The 24723-nt window shown below is 49.8% G+C and overlaps 1 protein-coding gene across 5 annotated transcripts in view; it reads right to left on the bottom strand.

Annotated features, from left to right (window-relative positions):
* ZC3H4 (zinc finger CCCH-type containing 4) overlaps window positions 1-24723 on the bottom strand; it is a 51019-nt gene that overhangs the window by 7640 nt on the left and 18656 nt on the right. For 4 of the 5 annotated variants that reach the window (XM_066271714.1, XM_066271718.1, XM_066271716.1 and 1 more), the window contains 11 exons: window positions 23530-23749; window positions 23116-23226; window positions 19867-20089; window positions 17725-17903; window positions 16930-17026; window positions 16684-16820; window positions 14147-14254; window positions 12134-12245; window positions 11461-11570; window positions 861-1225; window positions 330-673 (listed from right to left, as the gene is read on the bottom strand). In XM_066271714.1, the coding sequence (XP_066127811.1) occupies window positions 330-673; window positions 861-1225; window positions 11461-11570; window positions 12134-12245; window positions 14147-14254; window positions 16684-16820; window positions 16930-17026; window positions 17725-17903; window positions 19867-20089; window positions 23116-23226; window positions 23530-23749 (2006 nt within the window). The remainder of the gene's footprint in view (window positions 1-329; window positions 674-860; window positions 1226-11460; window positions 11571-12133; window positions 12246-14146; window positions 14255-16683; window positions 16821-16929; window positions 17027-17724; window positions 17904-19866; window positions 20090-23115; window positions 23227-23529; window positions 23750-24723) is intronic. The other variant, XM_066271715.1, reaches the window with a different exon arrangement.

The following is a 24723-nucleotide window of genomic DNA, read 5'->3' as shown; positions in this document are numbered from 1 at the left end:
TCTGGCTGCTTTGGCGAGGTCTCTTCAGCCTCTTAGCCCAACACCATTCCACAACTAGCCCTCTAAGTTCCCACACTCCCAATTCCAGGAACAGCAAGCAAAATGTGTAAGCAGTTAGTTACAGTGATAATAATCATAATATTCCTTTTGGCCTCAATACGGGTAGTGACTCCGTCATGAAAAACATTCACCCACTTATGGGACAGAGATGGAGTTGGATTCATGCTTTCAAAGACTGGGAGAGGAGAAACCGTGCCCAACTATGTTTCTCTGTGTGAACCCAGCGGCCCCAGCGGGCTCCCGCCTGGCTCCACCCGAGCCCTGCGTACCTGCATCCCCCATGAGTCCTGGCTCCATCTCCATGCCCTCCTGCTGCTGGTAAAAGTTTTCATAGAAGTTCTGAGCTGGTGGGATGGGGGGCATCATTCCAGAATGTGGGGAGTCTCCAGGACCATAGGGCATCATTGGGGGGCCGCCAGGTCCCATGGGCGGGCCAGGGTTCATGCCAGGGCCCATCGGCATATCGGGGTGCATGTCCGGGTGCATGTCCGGGTGCATGTCGGGGTGCATGTCCGGGTGCATGTCAGGATGCATCGGACCTCCCATTGGCCCTGGGGGTCCCATATTGGGCCCAGGGCCCATAGGCCCTGGAGGTCCTCCAGGTCCAGGGAACCTAGGAGAAGGAGGAAATGGTGCCTGTGAGAGGGGCTGCAGAGGAAGGGTGAGGTTCACAACCCTGGGAAGATGTGGAGGCCTCCACGTGGGGAGTAATGCAGGGCTCTAGACTAGGCCTCCAACAGTTCTTGAGAGAGGCAGTGCCTGCCCTGCCCAGGCTCTCAACGACAGGTGCTGGCACTCACCTCACACCCAGCTTCTCAGCCAGCTGCCCTGTGGGCCGGACCACGATCTCAAACAGGGAGGGGATCTTCTTGTTGTACATGTCCTGCTGCTGCTGCAGCTGCTGTGGAGACAGTGGCTCGTGCACTGGCATGGGCATCTGCGGAGGTCCAGGGGGCGGGGGCGGAGGTGGTGGTGGTGGTGGGGGGCCGCCGGGCATAGGCCTGCCGTTTGGAGAGGTCGGCGCAGGCGGGCCAGGGGGCCGAGGTGGGGTGGGCAGGAGGCCCACACCAGGGGGCGGTTTGGGCAGGGGGTTGATGCCCTGCTTCTTCAGTTCCTCAACTTCCTTCTCATCCTCCGCGCCCGCTTCTGCGTCATCTGCCAACATCTGCGGTTGGAAAGGATGAAAGGGAATGACAGTCAGGACAAGGTGGGCGTCAGGCCAAGTGGACCCCTCCAGTGTGGAGAGCTAGATTTACTGAGGAAAACTCTAAATCACAAGGACCCTGAGTGAAGCCCTTACAGCACAAGGCCAATGACCATGAAGCTTTTTTGGCACAAAAATCTCCCCACACCACTGCTGCGTCCTCTGTAACCAGTGGGGCAGGGAGAGCCACACCTGTCCTGCAGCAAAATACACGTAACATAAAATGTATGATTTCACCGTTTTAAAGTGCACAATTCAGTGGCACTAAGTACATTCATAAAGTTGTCCAACCACCACCTGTCTAGTTCTAGAACTTTCCATCACCCAAAAGAAGCTCTTTACCCATAAGCTGTCACTCCCCATTCCCTCTCCCTCCAGTCCCTGGCAACTTCTAATCTGCTTTCTGTCTCTAGAGATTTCCCGATTGTGGACGTTTTACAGAAATGGAATCCTACAACATGGGATCCTTTGTTTCTGGCTCCTTGCACTCGGCACATTTTCAAAGTCCACCCACACTGTAGCATTTGTCCTCTATTGTGGCAGCTAATATGCACTTACAATCCTGTTTGGACTGTCAGGGCCTCTCACTGCACCTGCCGTCCAACCCCAACTCCTCACCGTGACCCGTAGGGCCTGACAGCAGGGCTGCACGGCATCCTGGCACCTTTACTTCCTTCCACGGAGCCCCAGACTCCTGGGCCCTAAGCACCCAGCCCCATGCCAGTCTGCCAACAGCCAAGCTCTCCCCTGCAGGGCCCAGCCTGGACCAGGCTTCTCCCAGCACTTGTTTTTCCCTCTATTCCTGTGTGGCTCCATGTCCCGCATGGAGGGAATCTCTTTAACCCTTTGAGTAGTACAAACGTCCATTTACACCAGCGGTTCTCCGATGGCTTTAGGCGACCCCTGTGTTTTGGTCGTTTGACCCCTGCCGGGGTCGCAACCCACAGGTTGAGAACCGCTGATTTACGTCCTTGTGCCTTCTGACCATACAGAGTATGATTGTACAAAAATTTTTATTTTAAAAATGTGTAAGGCAACATTAATAAAGGCAAATGTATGTTCTTTTTGTTTCCATAAATTGGTTATCAAACAAACATGATTTTAAGTTAATAAAACTGGAACTGAGCCTGGCCTATGGTGGCGCAGTAAAGTGTCAGCCTAGAACACTGAGGTCACGGGTTCGAAACCCTAGGCTTGCCTGGTCAGGGCACATATGGGAGTTGATGCTTCTTGCCCCTTCTCTCTCTCTCTCCTCTCTAAAATGAATAAATAAGTAAAAAAAAAAATTAAAAACAAAACAAAAAAACCCTGGAACTAAAACTCATTAAAGCCCTGGCTGGTTGGCTCAGCGGTAGAGCGTTGGCCTGGCATGCAGGGGACCCGGGTTCGATTCCCAGCCAGGGCACATAGAAGCACCCATTTGCTTCTCCACCCCCCCTTCCTCTCTGTCTCTCTCTTCCCCTCCCGCAGCCAAGGCTCCATTGGAGCAAAGATGGCCCAGCGCTGGGGATGGCTCCTTGGCCTCTGCCCCAGGCGCTAGAGTGGCTCTGGTCGCGACAGAGCGACGCCACGGAGGGGCAGAGCGTCGCCCCCTGGTGGGCATGCCGGGTGGATCCCGGTCGGGCGCATGCGGGAGTCTGTCTGACTGTCTCTCGCCGTTTCCAGCTTCAGAAAAATACAAAAAATAAAAAAAAATAAAACTCATTAAAAAAAACCAAAAAACACCTCACTCCTGGGGGTCAGTGAGCATGAAAAAAACTCACCACTCAAAGGGCTAAAGGTCAACAGAGTGACGACTGTCCTGGTCTCCTGCATTCACTACTGGAACACCACTCGCTCCCTTCAAAGCACTGCCCAAGCTCTGCAAAACTAAGTTTGGTTGTGACCTTGTTTATTCCTAGCTCACCCAAAGACGGATAACTCCATGAGGGCAGGAGTGTTTTATGCTCTGAGGTACCCCCAGGGCCTGATACAGGGTAGACAGGTTGCAAAGTCTGGATTTGAGCAGAGTATCTAACCAGTTAGGATCCTGTGCAGAAAAAACATGGCAAGCCTGACAGCTCTCCTTGGAAGGACCTGCAAATATTGGCCTTTGGTGTCTGTGAACCTGGATTTCGGGAGGGCTCCTAGCATTCCTGACTGCTAAGAGGGGCTCCCTGTACCTAAACTCCACAAATGATGTGCTTTCTGCTGGACATGACCCCCTTTCCTTCTGGGCATCTGAATTTTGACACATGCCAGGCAGAGGCTACACACATGAACAGCCCCCACTAAACACCCTGGGCACTGAGTCCCTAATGTATACCTACCCAGGGATGGTGGGGATACGGGTAGCAGAGGCAGACCCTCCTGGCAAGTGTCAGGCAGTTCTTGGCTATTCTCCCTTCTTATGATCAGCAATGGTATCAGGGTCCAAGAAACATTTGACTTTGAGGGGGACGGAAAACTTGGGAAGCTAAGCAATAGAAAACATTTGCCCCTTCAAGTCCTGCTACTGAAGGTGTGGCCTGTGTGGGAATCAGCAGCACAGAGGGATCTGCTGAACCTGAATCACATTTTAACATGTGCCCACTGCAGTGCGCAAACACTGCCCAAGACTAGCCACGCTGGGGAGAGCCCAGAACCATGGAGTCTCCCAGTGGGGGTTGGGGGGTCCTGTCTGCTTCGTGACCCCCTGTTCTAACTTCTAACTCTTTCCCTCCCTCCTGATGCGTTGGCCCCTTTGGTTCCTCTACTGAGTGTGCAACTGCTGCTTATACTGTGACCCTTGCCTGGCACGTGCCTCCCTCCCTCTTTATTTCCTGCCTGCCACTCACCCAGGGGCTGGCGCAGTGTCCTCTTCAGTGAGCCTTCCCTAAATGTCAGCCTGCTGGAGAGCCTCAGGGCTCCCTGCACATCCTCTCTGCTGCCCTGCTCCTGCCTGATGACTGGATCGTGTCACTGTGTTTCCCAGTGCCTAGAATCTGCCACGTCTGATGGGTAATGAGCAAGGACAACAAACACAATGGGAGCAGTGGGGGAGGTAGTGCACAGGCATAAAGGAGTTAAGGCTTTGACCGACTACTGCTTGGTGTTTCTCTCAGGTGGGTCACACCTGCCTGCACATCGCCTCCTGCCCTGGCCCCAAGCCCTGTGGTTACTGCTGCTCTCTAATCTGAGAGGTAGGTACCATCTCCATGTGGTCATACCTCATACACAAGGTCTGCCTCCCCACCCTAGCCAGGATCTGGGCACCATCCGACTCCTCCCTTCTATATCCCTGCACCCCAACACTGGCCTGGAGCTGTCACCGGCCCTCCTAAGTGGTCCATCTGCTCATCTGACCCTCGGCCTTTTCACTCTCTCCGTCTAGCACCCTGCTCCAGTCTCCTGTGTAGTCTCTCCATCTTTCCCCACACACTGGCGGAGCAACCTCCTGTCACAGAGATCCTTCCAGTAGCAATTCAATGCCCTCGGTGAAAGGCAAAACTTAAAAAGGTTATACTTTACTAAACAGGAGCAAAGTTGACCACAATCTCTTTCCTGAATGTGCCACACTCTCTTTGCTTCCCTAGCTCCCACCAGAATGCCTCATTCATTCCCTTCTTGCCACGTCACCTGCCCCCACCCCCCACCCCCAGGCGATGCCCATCTTTCCTTCTCTCCTCTCCTCTCCTGACACCAGCCTCCTGTGAGCCTCCCAAATGTGCCCATGGTGAACAAGCTGCGCTTCTCTGTACTGCTCAGCACATACAAACACCAGCCAATCCCCTTCTCTATCACACCGTCAGCTCCGGGCATGGAGGCTGTGGTCTTCTGCCTGCCACTCTCCAGCACTAAGCACAGTGCTCTGCACAAAGAGCCCTTAACAGATGCACAGTGAACAAACAAACTGAAGCTCTCACCAGCAGATCAGTGTGAGGGCGGTGACGCTCCTAAGCACTCACCCTGCACCTGCACACTCAGCTTCCCCCCTGCCCTGCAGTTGGGCTTCCATCCTCCCTCACACACAGCCTGCTGGCTGGCTGGAGAACACCTCCTCCCATCCCAGTGGCTTCTCCACTCCTAGTTCAGACCCCACAATGTCCTGATGAGGACTCCTCTCAGGCAGCCCAGCTCCCTGCTGGACCCACTCACTGGCTCCCATGCAGGGTCTCGAGAGCGCCCAGGACACTGACACATACACCACGTGTCATGTGTGAAGCATAAGTGCAATAACATTCCCACCAGAAAAGCTGACCCAAACCAGCCGCATAGCCTTTCCTCACAGACACTGGAGAGGGGCCTGTCAGTAAGAACTAGGGCTCCCAGCACCCTCTCAACCGATGAGACAAACAGGGCCTTACCAGGCCCCACACCGCTCCTACCAGGACTGATTCCGAGTGATCCCAGGCGGTTCCGAAAGTCAAAAGTAATCTCAACAGACAAGGATAGGCATATCTGCAGACACACAAAGGCATGTGGGCCAAGGTCCATCAGGCCAGAGAAGCAAGCTCAGGTCAGCTGGTTAAAAATTTTAAGCTTAGCCCGATCTGTGGTGGTGCAGTAGCTAAAGCGTCGACCTGAAATACTGAGGTTGCCAGTTCAAAACCCTGGGCTTGCCCGGTCAAGGTACACAAGAAAAACAATTACTACGAGTTGATACTTCCTGCTCCCCTAACCCCTTTCTCTCTCTCTCTCCTCTAAAATTAATAAATACAATTAAAAAAAAATTTTAAGTTTTTGCCCTGGCTGGATAGCTCAGTTGGCTAGTGTTATTCTGATGTGCAGAGGTTCGATCCCTGGTCAGGGCACATAAAGGAACAGACTGATGTTCCTGTCTCTCTCCCTCTTCCTTCCTCTTCCTCTAAAATTAATTAAATAAATAAAAATAAGGAAATCTAAGAGTCCATTCAAGCAGAAAGTATACCAGATTTACAAATGTGAAGTCCTGAAGTTTCAGTGGGCTTTCTTTAAAAAAAAAAATATATATATATATTCCCCCCCCCCCAAGTTGGAAACGGGAGGCAGTCAGACAGACTCCCGCATGCACCTGACCGGGATCCACCCGGCATGCCCACCAGGGGGCGATGCTCTGCCCATCTGGGGCATCGCTCTGTTGCGACCAGAGCCATTCTAGCGCCTGAGGCAGAGGCCATGGAGCCATCCCCAGCACCTGGGCAACTTTGCTTCAATGGAGCCTTGGCTGCGGGAGGGGAAGAGAGAGACAGAGAGGAAGGAGAGGGGGAGGGGTGGAGAAGCAGATGGGCACTTCTCATGTGTGCCCTGACTGGGAATTGAACCCGGGACTCCTGCACGCCAGGCTGATGCTCTACCACTGAGCCAACCAGCCAGGGCCAAAATAATTTTTTTTTAAAGTGATTACCCCAAACTGGAAACAACCCAAATGTTCTTCAATTAATGGCTGGGAAAAAAACTTAAATCATCCATACAATTGCATATCCCTCAGCAACAAACAGTAATGAACTACTACTATGCTCTTGATGACACGAATAAATCTCAAATGCATGATGCCAAGTGAAAAAAGCCAGATTCAAAGGCTGTGTAAACGCACCTATATCTAAAACTTACATACCATATAAATGTACTTATGCGATACTCTTAAAAAGGCCAACCATAGGGATGGAAAACATACCAGTGGTTTCAAGAGCTCAAGAGCTGAGGAGGTGTGGCCCATAAGGGGGCACAGAGGAGTTTGGGGTGATGGAATGAATTCCCTCTTGTCTGAATTTCAAGGTGGCTACATGACTTTCTGTTTGTCAAAACTCATGGAACTATACACTGAGCAGTGGCATTTTTACTAGATATAAACTATACCTCAACAAACCTGACCATAGCACACGGACGTGTAACCGAAGGACTGCAGGGTAGACTTGAGAACCATAATATATACAACTTACTTTCAAGTAGTTCAAGAGAAAAATATATCACACACAAATATAAACTAAAATGAGAACAAGTGATAGAGCAAATAGGGCAAAATACTATTTAACAGATGAATCTGGTAGAGGGAATTTTTTGTTTTTCTTGCCAATTGCTTTCCCATAAAATACATCACCAACCCCAAAGGCAGGCATGTTTCCAAACCTAGAATGGACGGTTGAAAGTAAGTGCCTGGAGAGACAGAAGTGTCACTGAGAAGTAGGAAAATAAAGCAAGAAGTCAAGAGCACAGACATTTCAGGACAGGGTGGCTAAGGCCCAGTCATAAGGGACATCACAGCTCGGACACCAGGCCCCAGCCCTGGTGGACTAGCTGCAACTCCATTGGGAGAGAAGAAAATGGCTGACCAGATGCCTTCATCAGGGTTAGTCTAGGCCCGTCCTAAAGGCATATTGTAAGTCTAACTTTCTGACCATACAAATGTGATTCTAGAATAGTTTTTCTAGGTTCTACACATTTTTTCCCTTTGATTGCTTCAATGGAGCCTTGGCTGCGGGAGGGGAAGAGAGAGACAGAGAGGAAGGAGAGGGGGAGGGGTGGAGAAGCAGATGGGCACTTCTCATGTGTGCCCTGATTTACAGATACTTTCCATCCCTATGGTTTCCAGCTGAGCCAGTGACCCCTTGCTCAACCCACTGAAACTTGACCTTATACAGGGGATGATACCAATGGTTTCAAAATGTTTGTGGGAAGAAGCTGAAATGTACTACCTTGTTTGCTCTAGGTTTTCACAGGGGGTCTAGAGCTATGCTGTCCAATATGGTGGTCACAGGCCTTGTGTGACTATTGAGTGCTTGAAATGTGATTTCAAGCACTCAATAGTCACAATTCTGAAGACATAGTACCCCCCCAAATATCTTACCTTTTTTCCATCATTTATTATTTGCTAAAATGAGATTTTCTTTTTTTTAATTATTTATTCATTTTAGAGAGGAGAGAGAGTGAGAGAGAGAGAGAGAGAGAGAGAGAGAGAGAGAAAGGGGGGAGGGGCAGGAAGCATCAACTCCCATATGTGCCTTGACCAGACAAGTGCAGGGTTTCGAACCAGCGACCTCAGCGTTCCAGGTCGACGCTTTATCCACTGCGCCACCACAGGTCAGGGCTAAAATGATATTTTCAATATGAATATATTAGGCTAAATAAGATACATTGTTAAAATTAAATTGATCTGTTTTGGCTCTGGCTGGTGGCTCAGTGAATAGAGCATTCTCCCAACATAGCCAAGTCACAGGTTCGTTCCCCAGTCAGGGCTTATGTGAAAAGCAATGAATGAGTGCACAACTAATGGAACAACTAAGTAGAATGAGCTGATGTTTCCCTCTCTCTCACTCTCAAATCAAAGGGAAAAAAAAACGTTTTTAAATTGTGCTGTAGAACTACTAGGTAGATAGTGTAAAAAAATTATTTTTTGTTCCAACAGTTTGCTGTTGGATAGTACTGGTCTAGACGCAAACTCTGAACTTCCAGCAGGGGGCAGGCCTCAGTCAGATATTGCTCAGCTCTTCAAATGAGGAATGGAAGTCACCCTGACTTTTTGCAATACTTACCATGTGAAAAAACTCACACTCTAATGTCTACTGAAGAGAAAGACAAAAAAAAACTTAGTCCTAGGATATTAGGCTCCACAAAGGACCTGGCCAAATAATAACTTTTTTCCAATTTTTCCCATTCCTCTGCCAATGAGGATGTTCTTTCTCTATTTGTTTTTTTTTGTTTTTTTTTTTTTTGAGAAAGGGAGTGGGGGACAAACACAGGAAGGAAGAGAGCTGAGAAGCATTAACTCATAGTTGCACCGCTATAGTCATTCATTGATTGCTTTCTCATATGTGCCTTAACCAGGGGACTCCAGCTGAGCCAGTGACCCCTTGCTCAAACCAGTGACTTTGGGCTTCAAGCCAGTGACCATGGGGTCATGTCTATGATCCCACGCCCAAGCCAGCAACCCTACACTCAAGCTGGGTAAGCCCACACTCAAGCCAACCACCTCAGGGTTTCAAACCAGGGTTCCTCAACATCCCAAGTTGACACTACCCACTGTGCCACGGCCTGGTCAGGCAGGCAGGTGTTCTCTTGCTTTGCCTGTGTAGGGCTTCCCCTCAACCCCTCAGACAGCACCAGCAGCCATTTAAACATGGCAGTCACCCATAGATGGATTCTTCACACTGGCTGATGAACTGGATCCTTTCTATTCTTAAAATTTTATCATTTTTTAAAATTTACTTATTTTAGAGAGAGAGAGAGAGAGAGAGAGAAAGAGAGAAAGGGGAAGGGGAAGAACAGGAAGCATCAACTCCCTTATGTGCCTTACCAGGCAAGCCCAGGGTTTCGAACCAGCGACCTCAGCATTCCAGGTAGACACGTTATCCACTGCGCCACCCTAAGTCAGGAGATCCTTTCCATTATTTAAAAAAGGCAGCAGGAGCCCTGGCCGGTTGGCTCAGCGGTAGAGCGTCGGCCTAGCGTGCGGAGGACCCGGGTTCGATTCCCGGCCAGGGCACACAGGAGAAGCGCCCATTTGCTTCTCCACCCCTCCGCCGCGCTTTCCTCTCTGTCTCTCTCTTCCCCTCCCGCAGCCAAGGCTCCATTGGAGCAAAGATGGCCCGGGTGCTGGGGATGGCTCTGTGGCCTCTGCCCCAGGCGCTAGAGTGGCTCTGGTCGCAACATGGCAACGCCCAGGATGGGCAGAGCATCGCCCCCTGGTGGGCAGAGCTTCGCCCCTGGTGGGCGTGCCGGGTGGATCCCGGTCGGGCGCATGCGGGAGTCTGTCTGTCTCTCCCTGTTTCCAGCTTCAGAAAAATGAAAAGAAAAAAAAAAAAAAAAAAAAAAAAGGCAGCAGGAAAGCCTTTATTTGAAGGGGTACATTCTCTCTCTCATCCCCTTATATGCAGCAGGAAAACAAGGACAGGAGGACCTTGGGGTTCCCAGAGTCCTAATAACTTCTCAGGGAGAACAGATACTAGGATGAGTTTCAAATGCCACCTGGTGAGTCAGAAAATCCTGACACCTCACCCGAGGGAAGAAGTCTCCCACCAGCCCTGAACCTCTGATTTCCCTGTACTTTTTTTTTTTTTTTTGAGAGAGAGAGAGACAGGAAAGGAGAGGGATAAGAAGCATCAATTCATAGTCGTTTCACTTTAGTTGATCACTGATTGATTCTCATATTTTCCTGTGCCTTTTTTTTTTAACAGGGACAGAGAGAGGGACAGATAGGGACAGACAGACAGGAATGGAGATTAGAAGCATCAATCATCAGTTTTTCGTTGAGACACCTTAGTTGTTCATTGATTACTTTCTCATACGTGCCTTGACCGCTGGCCTTCAGCAGACCGAGTAACCCCTTGCTCGAGCCAGCGACCTTGGGCCCAAGCTGGTGAGCTTTTTTGGTTTTTTTGCTCAAGCCAGATGAGCCCGAGTTCAAGCTGGCCTCGGGGTCTTGAACCTGGGTCCTCCGCATCCCAGTCCGACGCTCTATCCACTGCACCACCACCTGTCAGGCAGCTTCTGAATTTTTTAATTTATTTATTTTTTACAGAGACAGAGAGTGAGTCAGAGAGAGGGATAGACAGGGACAGACAGACAGGAACGGAGGCAGATGAGAAGCATCAATCATTACTTTTTCATTGCACGATGCAACACCTTAGTTGTTCATTGATTGCTTTCTCATATGTGCCTTGACCACGGGCCTTCAGCAGACCAAGTAACCCCTGTTGGACCCAGCGACCTTAGGTTCAAACTGGTGGGCTTTTTGCTCAAACCAGATGAGCTCGCACTCAAGCTGGCGACCTCGGGGTCTCGAACCTGGGTCCTCTGCATCTCAGTCTGACGCTCTATCCACTGCGCCACCGCCTAGTCAGGCTTTCCTGTGCTTTTTTACTGCTTAATAGAATCCTTAAAACTTGGGAGGAAACATTTGACACTTCCATCAAAATATAACACCATCCCAAGTCTCTTCTCCGTGTACCACGGATTTGCTTTAGAGGAGAACCAGGAAATCACAAGATATGTTTGGAGACACACCAAGTAACACTCCTCTCATGTAGCCGCCCCAATGAAAACTGTGCTGGCTGGAGGTAAGATACATGTGTGACAACGTCAACTCTCCCTGTAAGCAAGATCACAGGCCCCATTTCTTCTTAAATGGCCCAACTCCAGATCAGTGCAGCTGGGAATTCTCGTCCTGCACAGAGGCCAGCCAGACGGGCTACAAAGCCAAGTCAATAGAAAGCACAGCTCCTGTTCTCATCAGCTGTGGTGATGCTACCCCCAGACATTACCTTATCCAAGAGCTCTCTTGTCTCCTCAGTCAGAGGGTCGTGGGAGAACATGCAGTCATCACCATTGATGCAGTTCCCAGTTGTGTGGTATAACTTACATGGAAAATCACGTTCATGGCAAATTAAGGCAAATACTTTATCTCATGGAACCCACCCGAGGGCAAAATCCAACCCCCTGTGTTTTGGAGATGAGGAAAATAAAGCCCAAAGAGGTGAAGTGACTTGCTCAGGGTTGCACAGTGGGCTGGCAGCAGACTCAAGATGACACCCCAGTTCTCAAGACTCCAGCTCCAGAGTGCTTCCCGCCTCAACATGCTGGCCTTGGGGCTGTGTCCTCGAATCATCACTCAACAGGATTAGGGAAGTTCAACGATGTGCCCGAAGTTACAGAGCCAGATGGAAAAGTTTCAGAACGGTAACAGGCAATGGTAGAGGCCAGTCTCAAGAATATATGTAAATAGAACATATGTGTGCCTCAGTTTACTTATCTGCAGAATGAGAACAGCAGGCCCATCACAGGACAGATGGGAAGGTTAAATGAGATGCAGACGCACAGAAAGCTCTTGACACAGCGCTAGCAGGGAGGGAGCGAGCGCACTAGAGGTCAGCTGTTATTACCAACAAGGAGAGTTCTGTCCCCTCAATCAGATCAGATGTGGGCACCAAAGGATATCATGCATATAGGGGCAGTTCTCAGCTCTGGCACAAAATCCAGTGATGTAAAACTTGCACAGTTCTCGCTTCTTTGGTAGCTCGATGTCGTGGCTAAAATTACAGTGGTCTCCCTAGAAGAGAATCAATAGAAAGATCACGTGGGATGCAGGAAGCTCTTGCTTACTCCTTCTGCAAAGGAAATGTCACCAGTGAAGCACAGAGAGGTCAACGACAGAACCCCACCTTCCCTCAGGGAAGGGGCAGGTTTCCCACAACTTCCTACTTCTGACCATACATGTGCCCCTCTCAGGCCGAGCCTCCCTCCCCCATGGCCGCATTCCTCCCATCTTTGGTCTGCTAGTCCTCCTTTCACTGCCTCCCTCTCACTCTTCCTTCCTATCTTTTTCCTCTTTCTCTTTTCTCTTATCTACTATTTTTCACTATTTGCTACATGATACCCGGTATCCAGTCCTATGCTTCTTCCTAACAGAACTCCAAATCTGTTTGGGGAAGAATGCGCCCAGCTAAAAACATTCCACTTCCCAGCTTCCCTTAAAGTTCTAGCCATAGGTGTAGCAGGCAAAAGTGCTCTCCCCAGGGAGAGCAACCCTGCCTCAAGTTTTATAAAATCCTTCCACTAATTTTTCTTCCTCTTACCCTTAGATGTGATGCCCCGAGGAACAACAGCCATTATGTGACCAAGACAAAAGCCACATGCTTAAGAATGGCAGAATAACACTAGAAAGGAGCTTGGGTCCCCCAGGGTGCCACTAACCACTGCTCCAGCCCTGTCTTGTCTACAGGCCCCAGACTCTGCTCTGAGGGAGGAGCAACTGTGTGTTTAAGCCAGTGGAATTGCGTTTTCATAATGTGCAGCTGGACACAATCCAAATAAAACACCCAGGTGAACTAAAGACAGAAATTGTCCATCAGTTTCACTTTACTCTCAGGAATGGCTACCCATTTTTCTTTATATGTATTACAACTTCCTAAAAATAATATGAATTGTGGCCCTGGCCGGTTGGCTCAGCGGTAGAGCGTCGGCCTGGCGTGTGGGGGACCAGGGTTTGATTCCCGGCCAGGGCACATAGGAGAAATGCCCATTTGCTTCTCCACCCCACCCCCCCCTTCCTCTCTGTCTTTCTCTTCCCCTCCGCAGCCAAGGCTCCATTGGAGCAAAGATGGCCCGGGCGCTGGGGATGGCTCCTTGGCCTCTGCCCCAGGCGCTAGAGTGGCTCTGGTTTCGGCAGAGCGACGCCCCGGAGGGGCAGAGCATCGCCCCCTGGTGGGCAGAGCGTGGCCCCTGGTGGGCGTGCCAGGTGGATCCCAGTCGGGCGCATGCGGGAGTCTGTCTGACTCTCTCTCCCCATTTCCAGCTTCAGAAAAAAAAAAAATGAATTGTGACTGTAATAAGGAAAACTTTATATGCACATACACATTTGTTTGAAATACATATTTTTTTCCTAAGACATACATAGGTGCAGTATTCCCTGGGTGCGTGTTTCCCAGGATCTATCCACTGCCATTCAAAGCAAATGAAAAGCAGGCCGACTGAACTAACACTGGGTCACGCTGTTGCCTTCAAATTCTGTGGTCACTGGTCCATCTCCTGGCATTAAATTCTGCTGTGAAATTCAAGGTTGGCCTGATTCCCACCCCTCCTTTTCTATGGATATCTTAATAATTCCCTTTCTAACATTAAAGTTCAATAACCACAATGTGCTATATATCTTTGCATTAGCATCGGCCCTAATCTGACATTTGAGGCCATATGGATTAGTTGAAAATTCTAGCCAAAAAAATTCCACTTCTCCCAATCAGAAAAACCCAAATGTGCCATTTTGCTCTGGCCCATCCTTCCCTAGGAGAAGAGAAGGAGTCTTCCAGGCCCCGCAGGCACCTCCTGGTAGTCAGACAACCACTCCCACCCCTGAGCATTGCCCCTCTAGAACATTCCCAGGGGCCCACGTATCCTCTGAAGGTTGCTGTCCTGTCCTGTTCCAGGCACCACATTCTTTGACTGGCCCCTTACCCATGTGCAACGGCCCTCCACAAAGTATTTGCAGATGACTTTGCCTTTCTTGTCAGCCTGCTGGTGGGGCTTGTCGTGGTCACTCCTCCGGTAGCTCCCACCGCCATCCTGTTAGGAACACAGCGTGTGAATGTACAGGGGATGAACAAGGAGGGCGCTGACGCCATGTGTGGGCCAGGGAGACAGTGTCTGAGTGAATAAGAGAAACAGGAGTTGGCTGGAGGGGATGACAGAAGTGTCTTCATGTCAGTGACCAGCCAGTTTCACCTGACACCAAGGCCAAGCAGGGTCTGAGCCCCACGGAATGGAGCGCTGCTGCTCAGACAAGAAAGCTCTAGCACTCCAACCTGGTGGCCATGGAGACTCGAATGCATACACCTGTGCAGGAGCATGTCCATCTCCCAAAGGCAGAGGCACGCACCTTCCTGCAAGGCTCTCCAAGGCTAGGTGGGTGGGTCACCTAGAATCTTCCAAATCTTAGAAACTCACTACAAGTAACTGCAGGTGCTACACACACATGCTTTTCTTTTTTCCTTTTTTTTTAGCCAGAAAGACAGAGAGAGGGACAGACAGACAGGAAGGGAGAGATATGAGAAGCATCAATTCTTTGTTGCAAGCACCTTAATTGCTCATTGATTGCTTTCTCATCTGTGCCTTCACTGGGGGCTCCATCTGAGCCACTGACCAATGCTCAAGCCAGTTACCTTAGGCTCAAGCCAGCAACCTTGGGCTCAAGCCAGCGATCATGGGGTTATGTCTATAATTCCATGCTCAAGCTGGCAAGCCTGCACTCAAGCTACCAACCTCAGAGTTTCAAACCTGGGTCCTCAGCATCCTGGGCCAATGCTCTATCCACTGCACTACCGCCTGGTCAGGCAATACACACGTGGTTTTAAAAACAGAGGGCCGCCTGACCAGGCAGTGGCGCAGTGGATAGTGTCGGACTGGGATGTGGAGGACCCAGGTTTGAGACCCTAAGGTTGCCAGCTTGAGCGTGGGCTCTTCTGGTTTGAGCAAGGCTCACCAGCTTGAGCCCAAGGTCATTGGCTCGAGCAAGGGGTCACTCGGTTTGCTGTAGCCCCCGGTCAAGGCACATATGATAAATTAATCAATGAATACTAAGGAACCGCAACAACGAATTGATGTTTCTCATCTCTCTCTCTCCTTTCCTGTCTGTCTGTCCCTATCTGTCCCTCTCTCTGGCTCTCCCTGGCTCTGCCACAAAAAATAAAATAAAATAAAATAAAACAAAACAAAACAAGAGGGACTTGGACGTGGCCAGTTGGCTCAGTGGTATAGCGTTGGCTGGGTGTGTGGAAGTCCCAGGTTCAAGGGCACACAAAAGCACCCATCTGCTTCTCCACTCCTGCCCCTCACTTCCCTCTCTTCTCCTTCCCTCCTGCAGCCATGGCTCGACTGGAGCAAGTTGGCCCTGAGCGCTGAGAATGGTTCCATGGCCTCCGCCTCAAGCATTAATAAATGGCTCTAGTTGCTAAGGAGCAAGAGCCCCAGATGGGCAGAGCATGGCCCTCTAGTGGGCATGCCGGGTGGATACCGGTCAGGCAAATGCAGGAGTCTATCTCTGCCTCCCCTCTTCTCACTAAATAAAAAAAACACCACACACATAAAACTAGAGGGGCCTGACCAGGCGGTGGCACAGTGGATAAAGCGTAGGACTGGGATGCGGAGGACCCAGGTTCGAGACCCCGAGGTCACCAGCTCGAGTGTGGGCTCATCTGGTTTGAGCAAAAGCTCATCAGCTTGGACCCAAGGTTGCTGACTTGAGCAAGGGGTAACTCAGTCTGCTGAAGGCCCGCGGTCAAGGCACATATGAGAAAGCAATCAATGAACAACTAAGGTGTTGCAATGCGCAACGAAAAACTAAACGATTGATGCTTCTCATCTCTCCGTTCCTGTCTGTCTGTCCCTGTCTATCCCTCTATCTAACTCTCTGTCTCTGTAAAAACAAATAAAAACAAAACAAACAACAACAAAAAAAAACTAGAGGGTCTCACCAGCAGCAGATCCCCCTGAGAGACTATTAGTGTTTATTGGCCCTATGGGAATGGCTGCTGAGAGTAGGGGGACAGAGTCAGCCTCAGAGGACAACTCATTAAAGAATAAAAAAAAATTGAAGGAGGGGCCTTAGCTAAATACATCAGATCAGAATGAAGAGTCTGCCTGATCAGGTGGTGGCACAGTGGATAGAGCGTCGGACTGGGATGCAGAGGACCCAGGTTCGAGACCCCGAGGTCGCCAGCTTGAGCACGGGCTCATCTGGTTTGAGCAAAGCTCACCAGCTTGGACCCAACGTCACTGGCTCCAGCAAGGGGTTACTCGGTCTGCTGAAGGCCCGCGGTCAAGGCACATATGAGAAAGCAATCAATGAACAACTAAGGTGTCGCAACACTCAATGAAAAACTAATGATTGATGCTTCTCATCTCTCTTCGTCCCTGTCTGTCCCTCTCTCTGACTCACTCTCTGTCTCTGTAATAAATAAATAAAAATAATAATAAAGAATGAAGAGTCGACTCACGCCCATATCATCATCATAGAAGTCTTCGTCATCATTCATTCCACCCTTGTTCATTCCTCCTCGGCTGCCTCGACCGCGACCCCGGCCCATCCCTTTGCCTCGTCCTCGGGAACCCCGGCCACGGCCTCGATTTAACCCTGAGGAGGAGAGAAATGGGGTCAACCAGTGCTTCTCCCAGAACCCAACTCCAATAGCCGCCAGAAGGGGCCACACCAACTCGTCACCACCTCCTGGAGCCGTGCCCACCTCGTCCTCTACCATCCTTTGACCGGCGGTACTGATTCAGTTCCTTGGAATAGTCGTCATAATCCTCATCTCCCATTGGCTCCTCAGTTTCTCCATACTGGAATGTCAGAAAGAAGGAAGAAAGAAAGGCAGTCATGTGGGGAACAATGAACACTGCCCCTAACTAGAGATTCTGCCCCCTTTGCCTTTTTGTTTTCAAAGGCAACTCCAGACACAGAAGAGCGGGTGAATGACCTGGGTCTCTAGCCTGTGCCCCCTCCTCACATGCCCCAACAAGCAGTGGGTGGTCCTAATCCCTTCCCTACAGTCTTCATTCTTAAAACCCATCCCCCGGTCAAATCCCTTAGGGGCACCTCTGTACACAATGGGCAGCTGTAACAAAGCACACACAAAAAGGTCTTGATGGAATACTGCGTGGTAGCTCTCTTCTGCGAGAGGAGGGGTGTGTGTGAACATGCGTGTGGCTGTGTGTGCGCGCACATGGGGGTGGTGAATAAATAAGCACTACAAAGACCTAAAACATCTCCAGAGCACACTCAGGACCCTTGTCTCCAGGGACGGGAACTAAGTCATTGGGACAGCAGTGGGAGGAAGACGTAATTTCCACAGCTTATCCTTTGATATCTTTTCAATTTTGATCCAGAGGAAGGTTTTTCTCATCCAATCACACATGAACATTTAAAACATGCAAACCTGCCATTAAGGCTTTCTTTCCTCCTCAGTCTTGCAGGCCACCCACAATAGCACACACAGCCTAATGGCCACCCCCACCTCCTGGGTGGGAGAAAACCTTACATCCATCTCGTCCTCATAGAAGTCATCTTCGTCCTCTGGGTGGTCTCCCATGGATCCTCTGCCCCTGCCTCGGCCGCCCCGGCCCATACCTCGGCCTCGAGACCCTCCGCGGCTTCCTCGGCCCCGGTATCCCCGGCCACGGCCTCGGCTGCCTGCACGGTGATTCAGAAAGTGAGAGCCTGAGTGGGAGCAGACCCCACCAACAAGAGAGATGTTAACCCATTGTTTGTCCCTGAGGTCAGTCATTTCATCCTCCTTCTCCTCTGAGAAGCCTTCCCAGCTTCCCCAGCAGACTAACAGCGCCCCTGATCCCTCGACGGGGGCGTCTCAGCACTGAGGTCACATGACTCACAGAAAGCCACACTGTCCATCCAATCCAGTAGCCACCAGCCACACATAGCTACTAAGCCCCTGAAATGTGGATGCCCAAACTAAGAGATGCTAATAAGTGTAAAGCACAGCTGAAGTTCATATACTTCATTAAAAAAGAGAGAGGGAATGTCAAATATCACATCTGCCTCTTCTGCTTACATGTTAAAATAAGATTTTGAATGTATTAGGTGAATAAAATATGTTGTTAAAATTAATTTCATCTGTTTTTGGCCTGACCTATGGTGGCGCAGTGGATGGGGTGTCGACCTGGAAATGCTGAGGTCGCCGGTTCGAGGCCCTGGGTTGCCTGGTCAAGGCACATGTGGGAGTTGATGCTTCCAGCTCCTCCCCCCTGTCTCTCTCTCCTCTCTCTGTCTCTCTCCTTCTCTCTCTCCTCTCTAAAATGAATAAATAAAAAAACAAAAATAAAAAAACAAATATTTAAAAAAAAAAAAAAAAAAAAAAAAAAAAAAAAAAAAAAAATTAATTTCATCTGTTTGTTTTAAAATTTTTTTAAATGATTTTATTTATTGATATTAGAGAGGAGGGGGGGGGGGCGGGAAGCATCAACTCATAGTAGGTTGCTTTTCGTATGTGCCTTGACCAGGCAAGCCCGGGGCTTTGAACTAGCAACCTCAGCATTCCAGAATGACGCTTTATCCACTGTGCCACCACAGTTCAGGCTGTTTGCTTTTACTTTTTTTTGTGATTACTAAAAAACTAAATGGCACAGTGGCTTGAATTCTACTTCTACCGGACAGCACTAGTCTAGAATCTCCCCAAAGAGCAGGGCCTGCCCAGGGAGGTGTCCACAAAAGACAGCTGCTGAAAGAAAAAATGGGCCTGGCCTGTGGTGGCGCAGTGGATAAAGCGTCGACCTGGAAATGCTGAGGTTGCCGGTTCGAAACCCTGGGCTTGCCTGGTCAAGGCACATATGGGAGTTGATGCTTCCTGCTCCTCCCCCCTTCTCTTTCTCTGTCTCTCCTCTCTCTCTCTCCCTCCCCTCTCTAAAATAAATAAATAAATAAATAAATAAATGTGTTGACCTGGAACATTGAAGTCACCAGTTCAAAACCCTGGACTTCCCTAGTCAAGGCACATATGGGAATCAACTACTATGAGTTGATGCTTCCTGATCCCACCCCCTCTTTTCTCACTCTTCTCTTTCTAAAATCAGTAACTAAAACCTTAAAAAAAAAAAAGGAATGGCCACTCAAACAACAAGCTGGGCCTTAGGCAGGGCTAAGAACTGCTGAGCTAGAAGGTTCTGGAAGCCCCCTTGAAGTGGGAAATCTCAGTGGCAGGAGATGGTTCTAAGAGGCCAGGCTTCTCTGCCCTCCCCCTCACCATTCTCCTAACTGCCACAGTTCAAGGTTCAGAGGTGTGGCAGTCCCACACCTTGTCAGGTGATATGAGCTGGGAAAATGGGGGAGGGAGCCTCTGACGGTTGGGGCAGCCAGCTGGCAGCACCCTGGCCCAGAGGTGAGAATCTGTCCCTTTCCTCTCTCCTCACAGCTGACCAGCAATGAATCCTCCTTCGCCCTGCCTCAGACCAGCTGGGCTCTATCCCAACCAGGGCCTCAGCACTGGCCCCTCTTCCGATGGGGTTAACTCCCCAGAACTTCTCCTTGCACACTTATCTTAGCCCTAAATGACCTGGACTTGAGACTTCATGAGCACTGAGCTGATCTGGACTGTTGGCTCTGCCCTGCCCACTCCTGCCCCCCAGTAGGTCTGCTCAGACACCCCAGAGAAGCTGCAGGGTCTCACCTCGGCCCCAGCTGCTGCCCTCCTTGGCGCGCCGATACTGGTTCAGCTCTTTGGTGAAGTCATCATAGTCCTCCTTGCCCATGTCCTCCTCCTCATCGCCCTCATACTCTCCATACTGCTCATTCTCGTACTCTTCGTACATGCTGTAGCCTTTGCTGTCCATCTTGGAGTAGGACTTCTTGGGCAGGGCTGTGCTGTGCGACGGTGGGTACTGCTGGTGGGACTGACCGGGAAAGAAGGGTGATCAGGCCCCAGGGCCTTGGGTACAGACCACCAAGATCCCCACTGTTCCCTGAACTGACTGACTGTCTGGGTGTCTCTGCTGCCCTGGTAAGAGATGCCAGCCCCCAGCCACGCTGGGACTGGTTCCCACCTGAGTAAGATCTGAACAGTAGTAGGTCCAAATGTTTCTGTTCTTCAGAAAGGGCAACAGCTTGAAAGAAAATTGAGAAACACAGAACCCATGATGCCTGAAGAATCAGGGAGAAAAGAGAAGGGAGGTATTTCCCAGGGATCTAGAGCAATCTCATTTGGGGAGGGGGCCTGGTAGGCAAGAGGGGTGCTTCTTGGTCAAAATTTTTCTGGGGCCTTGGAATTCAATTCAATACCTGCTTGGCAACCAAACTAGGAAGCCATTTTACTTTTTTTTTTTTTTACTTTTTTTTTTTTGTCTGTGAACTTTTTATTCTTCATAAAGTGTTCAAAACATGGGGAACAAGCTCTTGATAAACAGGAGTTACAACTAGGAAGACAAACAACAAAGCAGAACTGTGCCTACTCCCTGCCCACCCCACCTACAGCTCTCTTCCAACTCTTGGCCAGGAGCAGAAACACCCAACAAGAACCTTGGGCTTCACTTTCACGTTCTTCCAAAGACATCTCTGACCTGGGCATTCTGGAAGACCATAATCGAGGATGAGTGGAAAGTCAGAGTCAGGACTGGCCCACATAGAGCCCAGAGGAATACCTAGTAGAGGAGTGACCCCTTCCCCAAGAAGAGGTACCCATCCAACCCCCAGTGACTCCCTGTGGACACTTCCCTCCGCTTTGATGAATGGTCCTTAAGATAGATATCATTACAGGGACTCTCCCCTGACATGTGGGGCTCCTCTCCCCCCTCCCGGAAGAAGACATCCTCCACAGCAAATCTCCTTCCAAGGCTTTCTGCATGATCCCAGAGATCAACCCTCAGGCAAACTCATGGAGAACAAGCGATCCCAGAAGAGCTCTCACTTCCTCACTGGGCACTAGGAAGCCATTTTAAATGTTGCTTTCCAAAGTGAGCTAGTGCCAAGGGATACTGGATGAAGTTAAACATATATATAAATGGAAGCCACCAAAATATCCTCAGGCAGTGAAAGAAAAAACAAACTGTGGTACATCCAAACAATGGAGTATTTATTATTCAGCAATTAAAAGAAATGAACTATGAAAGACACAGGGGAACTGTAAACACATACTGCTAATTACAAAAAGCCAATCTGAAAAGGCTACATACTGTATGAGCCCTATCCTATGACATTCTGGAAAAGGCTAAAAACTACAGAGACAATAAAAAGACAGGTGGCTGCGAAGAGCTCAGCGTGGAGGGAGGGCGAGGAAGTAAAGCAGAGCGGGTTTTTAGGGAACTGAAACTATTTCATGTGATAGTGCATGATGATTACATAACTTTATGCATTTGTCCAAGCCCAAAGAACTGTAAAACCCTAATATAAAGGTATGGACTCCAATACATAGTTATATGTCAATATTGGCTCCTCAATGACAGCAAATGTACCATGTTAATGCAAGATATTAATAACAAGAGGAACAGGATGGGGTAGTTAGGAAACTGTACTGTCTACTCAATTTTCTTTTTTTTTTTTAATGTTTATTTTATTGAGTTCAGAGAGAGAGGAAGGGAAAGAGACAAGAACATCAATCTGTTCCTGTATGTGCCCTGACTGACCAGGGATTAAACTGGCAACCTCTAAGCTTCAGGACAATGCTCCATCCAACTGATCAAGCTATACAGCCAGGGCTCTACTCACTTTTCTATAAACCTAAAACTGCTCTAAAAAATAAAGTCTATAAATTTAAAATAACCCACACTCATTATAAGAGAAGAAAATACACAACATAGGTAGACAGACACACACAACTACTTCAGCAGATTCTAAAATGCCTCAATGCCCAGTTCCCAATGAAGAAAGCTCACGGCATTCCCTCCCTTCCCAGCTTCCCTCACGTTCAGTCTGAGTCTCCGTGAGGACATCAATGTCAATGTAGCTCACAAACAATTAGCTGTAATGATGAATGATGGATGCTGACTCGTATGATATCCGAGACACAGTTATGAGGTACTAGCTTCAAAAGTTTTATCAAAACTTGAAAATCTGCCCTGGCCGGCTGGCTCAGTGGTAGAGCGTCAGCTTGGCGTGCAGGAGTCCCAGGTTCGATTCCCGGCCAGGGCACACATGAGAAGCGCCCATCTGCTTCTCCACCCCTCTCCCTCTCCTTCCTCTTTGTCTCTCTCTTCCCCTCCCGCAGCCGAGGCTCCATTGGAGCAAAGTTGGCCCGGGCGCTGAGGATGGCTCTGTGGCCTCTGCCTCAGGCGCTAGAATGGCTCTGATTGCGGCAGAGCAACGCCCCTGGTGGGCATGCCGGGTGGATCCCGGTCGGGCGCATGCGGGAGTCTGTCTGACTGCCTCCCCATTTCCAGCTTCAGAAAAATACCAAAAAAAAAGGGAAAACTTGAAAATCTATGTTGATGTCTTTTCTTACCAGTTTTGCTGGAGGAAAAATAGTGTACAAACTGAACAAATAATTTAACTTTATGTTTAAGGTCAGAGATATAATTTACTCCTGAAACCATTTCATTCTCTTTCCAATTTTCCACAAAAGTCATTTCTGAATAGTGGAAAGCGGTCAACTATGACAGGGAAAAATCAGCATCCTTCTTGAGAACAGGAGACACACTGCCAAGGCCATGGAAAGCAGAAGCCTCGAGAAGTGCTAACGAATGGCACGGCCTAGCAAGATCAGCCACTGATGGGCTTACAGCCCTGCTCCTGCACTTCTGAGCTGGGCAACCTGGCTGAAGGTTTCTAAGTCTCAGTTTCCTAATGCGTAAAGTGGGGATAAAGACAATACCTAACCTTGCAGGATTAAAATTCATGTCAAGTGCCACATAAGGAAACCGCGCACAGGGCAAAGCGCCTAGGAAACACAGCAGTTTCACCCCATAGAGCCCGACCAGCAGTCACTCACCGGCACATACGGGGGGCTGTACTCTCTGTACTTGCGGTGCCCCTTCTCACTGGGGCTGAAATCTGAGTCGTCAGAGAAGTCGGAGAAGTCGTCACTGGAAGACGCATGGCGCTGCAATGACAGAGGAAGGAGACTTAGTGGTTCTACTACAGGCAGGCCACTCCGGCAGACAGCCCCGGTATACGCACTGCTAGCATGTGCCAGAGGGCTCTGTGCTCTCTGAGAAACATCTCACCTGGGGCATTTAGCGTCAATGGAGCATGAGCTACAGACTCTTAAAAAAAAAAAAAGTCTTTATCCAATTTGGAGAAGGAAAAAACAACACTATTAAGAGTGCTCTTAGGCCTGACAGGACAAGTTTGGCCCCTGGGGCTCTTGGCCAGGCCCAGGGCCATGTGAACCCTCCAGACCTACCTTGTGCTTAGATTTCCTCCTCTTTTTTGCTCTCCTCTTTTCTTTCTCCCGCTCTTTCTTCCGCTTCCGCTTCAGCCTCCTATGGGACTTCTCCTCATCTGAATCGCTATGGTGCTTCTCCCCCTTTTCCTTCCGGCTCCTCTCAGGCCCTCCAGAGGTGTCCTGGGTCTCCTCCGCCCCATCATCTTCCAGTTCACCTTCTTCCAACTCACCATCTTCCCTATAAATCAACCCCAAAGCCAACATGAACATAGGTTTGAGAGATCTCCAAGGACTCTGGGCTGGCCAGGACTGACAAAACGGCGGACTGACTGCTGAGAAAGAGACCTGTAACCTCTGCCAGAAGCCCTGGAAGGATGTGGGGTCCACTGCCTCCCATCCCACCCTCACCTCCTCCCCAAATGACTCATCTGCTCCCAGCTAACCTAGCTACGGGCTGGGGGAAGGGACAGGCTCCAACACTATTGGAGCAATATTTCTCAAACTGTTCCTTAGGACCAGAATTCTAAGAAGAAAAGTGATCAGGTCCTATGGTCAAATGAATGAGGGATTCCCCACCTTGGGGAACCACAAAGCTTAGTGCTGTAACAGAAGTCCCCAGAAGTCCCTACAGTCAAGAAACCTATACAACTCGGCTTCAGAGCACTTCTGAAATTCACTTGACCACATAGGCTGCTTCTTTCAGGGAACACAGACCAGCATCCCTCCCAGTGTGCAGGGGCCAGGGGTCAGCACTGGGCCCAGACCTGTGGCTGTGCCCTGTGAGCTAAAGGTGGTGGCTGGGCACAGTGATGAGAAGGCCACAGCTGGCCCACAGATTCCTGGGCCCTACCGACAGGCAGGCCTGAGGGCACAAAAGCCCCGAAGACTCACTAGAGAACAGACTGTGGGGTCTGGTCCACACCATCAGCTCTATGGCTCTGGGCTGGAGGTAAGGGGGCCTAGTGACTAAACAGGGTGAGGGGAAGGGTCCCAGGCCCCAGACCCCTCTTGTGGTTCTCACATGATACCAGTCAGAGTGACTGCAAAAGGGGTCAGCCCCCATTGGCTGCTGGCCCCTTGTCTCTCACCTGACACGCCTCACCTCTGGGTATCCCTTCTGGCTCCCCAGCCTTGATATCCTGACTTTGTCAACTCCCTCAAATATCACCCCAATCCCTAGTTCCTAAAAAACAGAAGCACTCTCCCAACATA

Source organism: Saccopteryx bilineata, chromosome 3 (assembly GCF_036850765.1).
Source record: "Saccopteryx bilineata isolate mSacBil1 chromosome 3, mSacBil1_pri_phased_curated, whole genome shotgun sequence".
NCBI classification, from domain to species: Eukaryota; Metazoa; Chordata; class Mammalia; order Chiroptera; family Emballonuridae; genus Saccopteryx; species Saccopteryx bilineata.
Note: the sequence above shows the minus strand (reverse complement) of the source record. Positions and strands in the feature narration are given on the sequence as shown.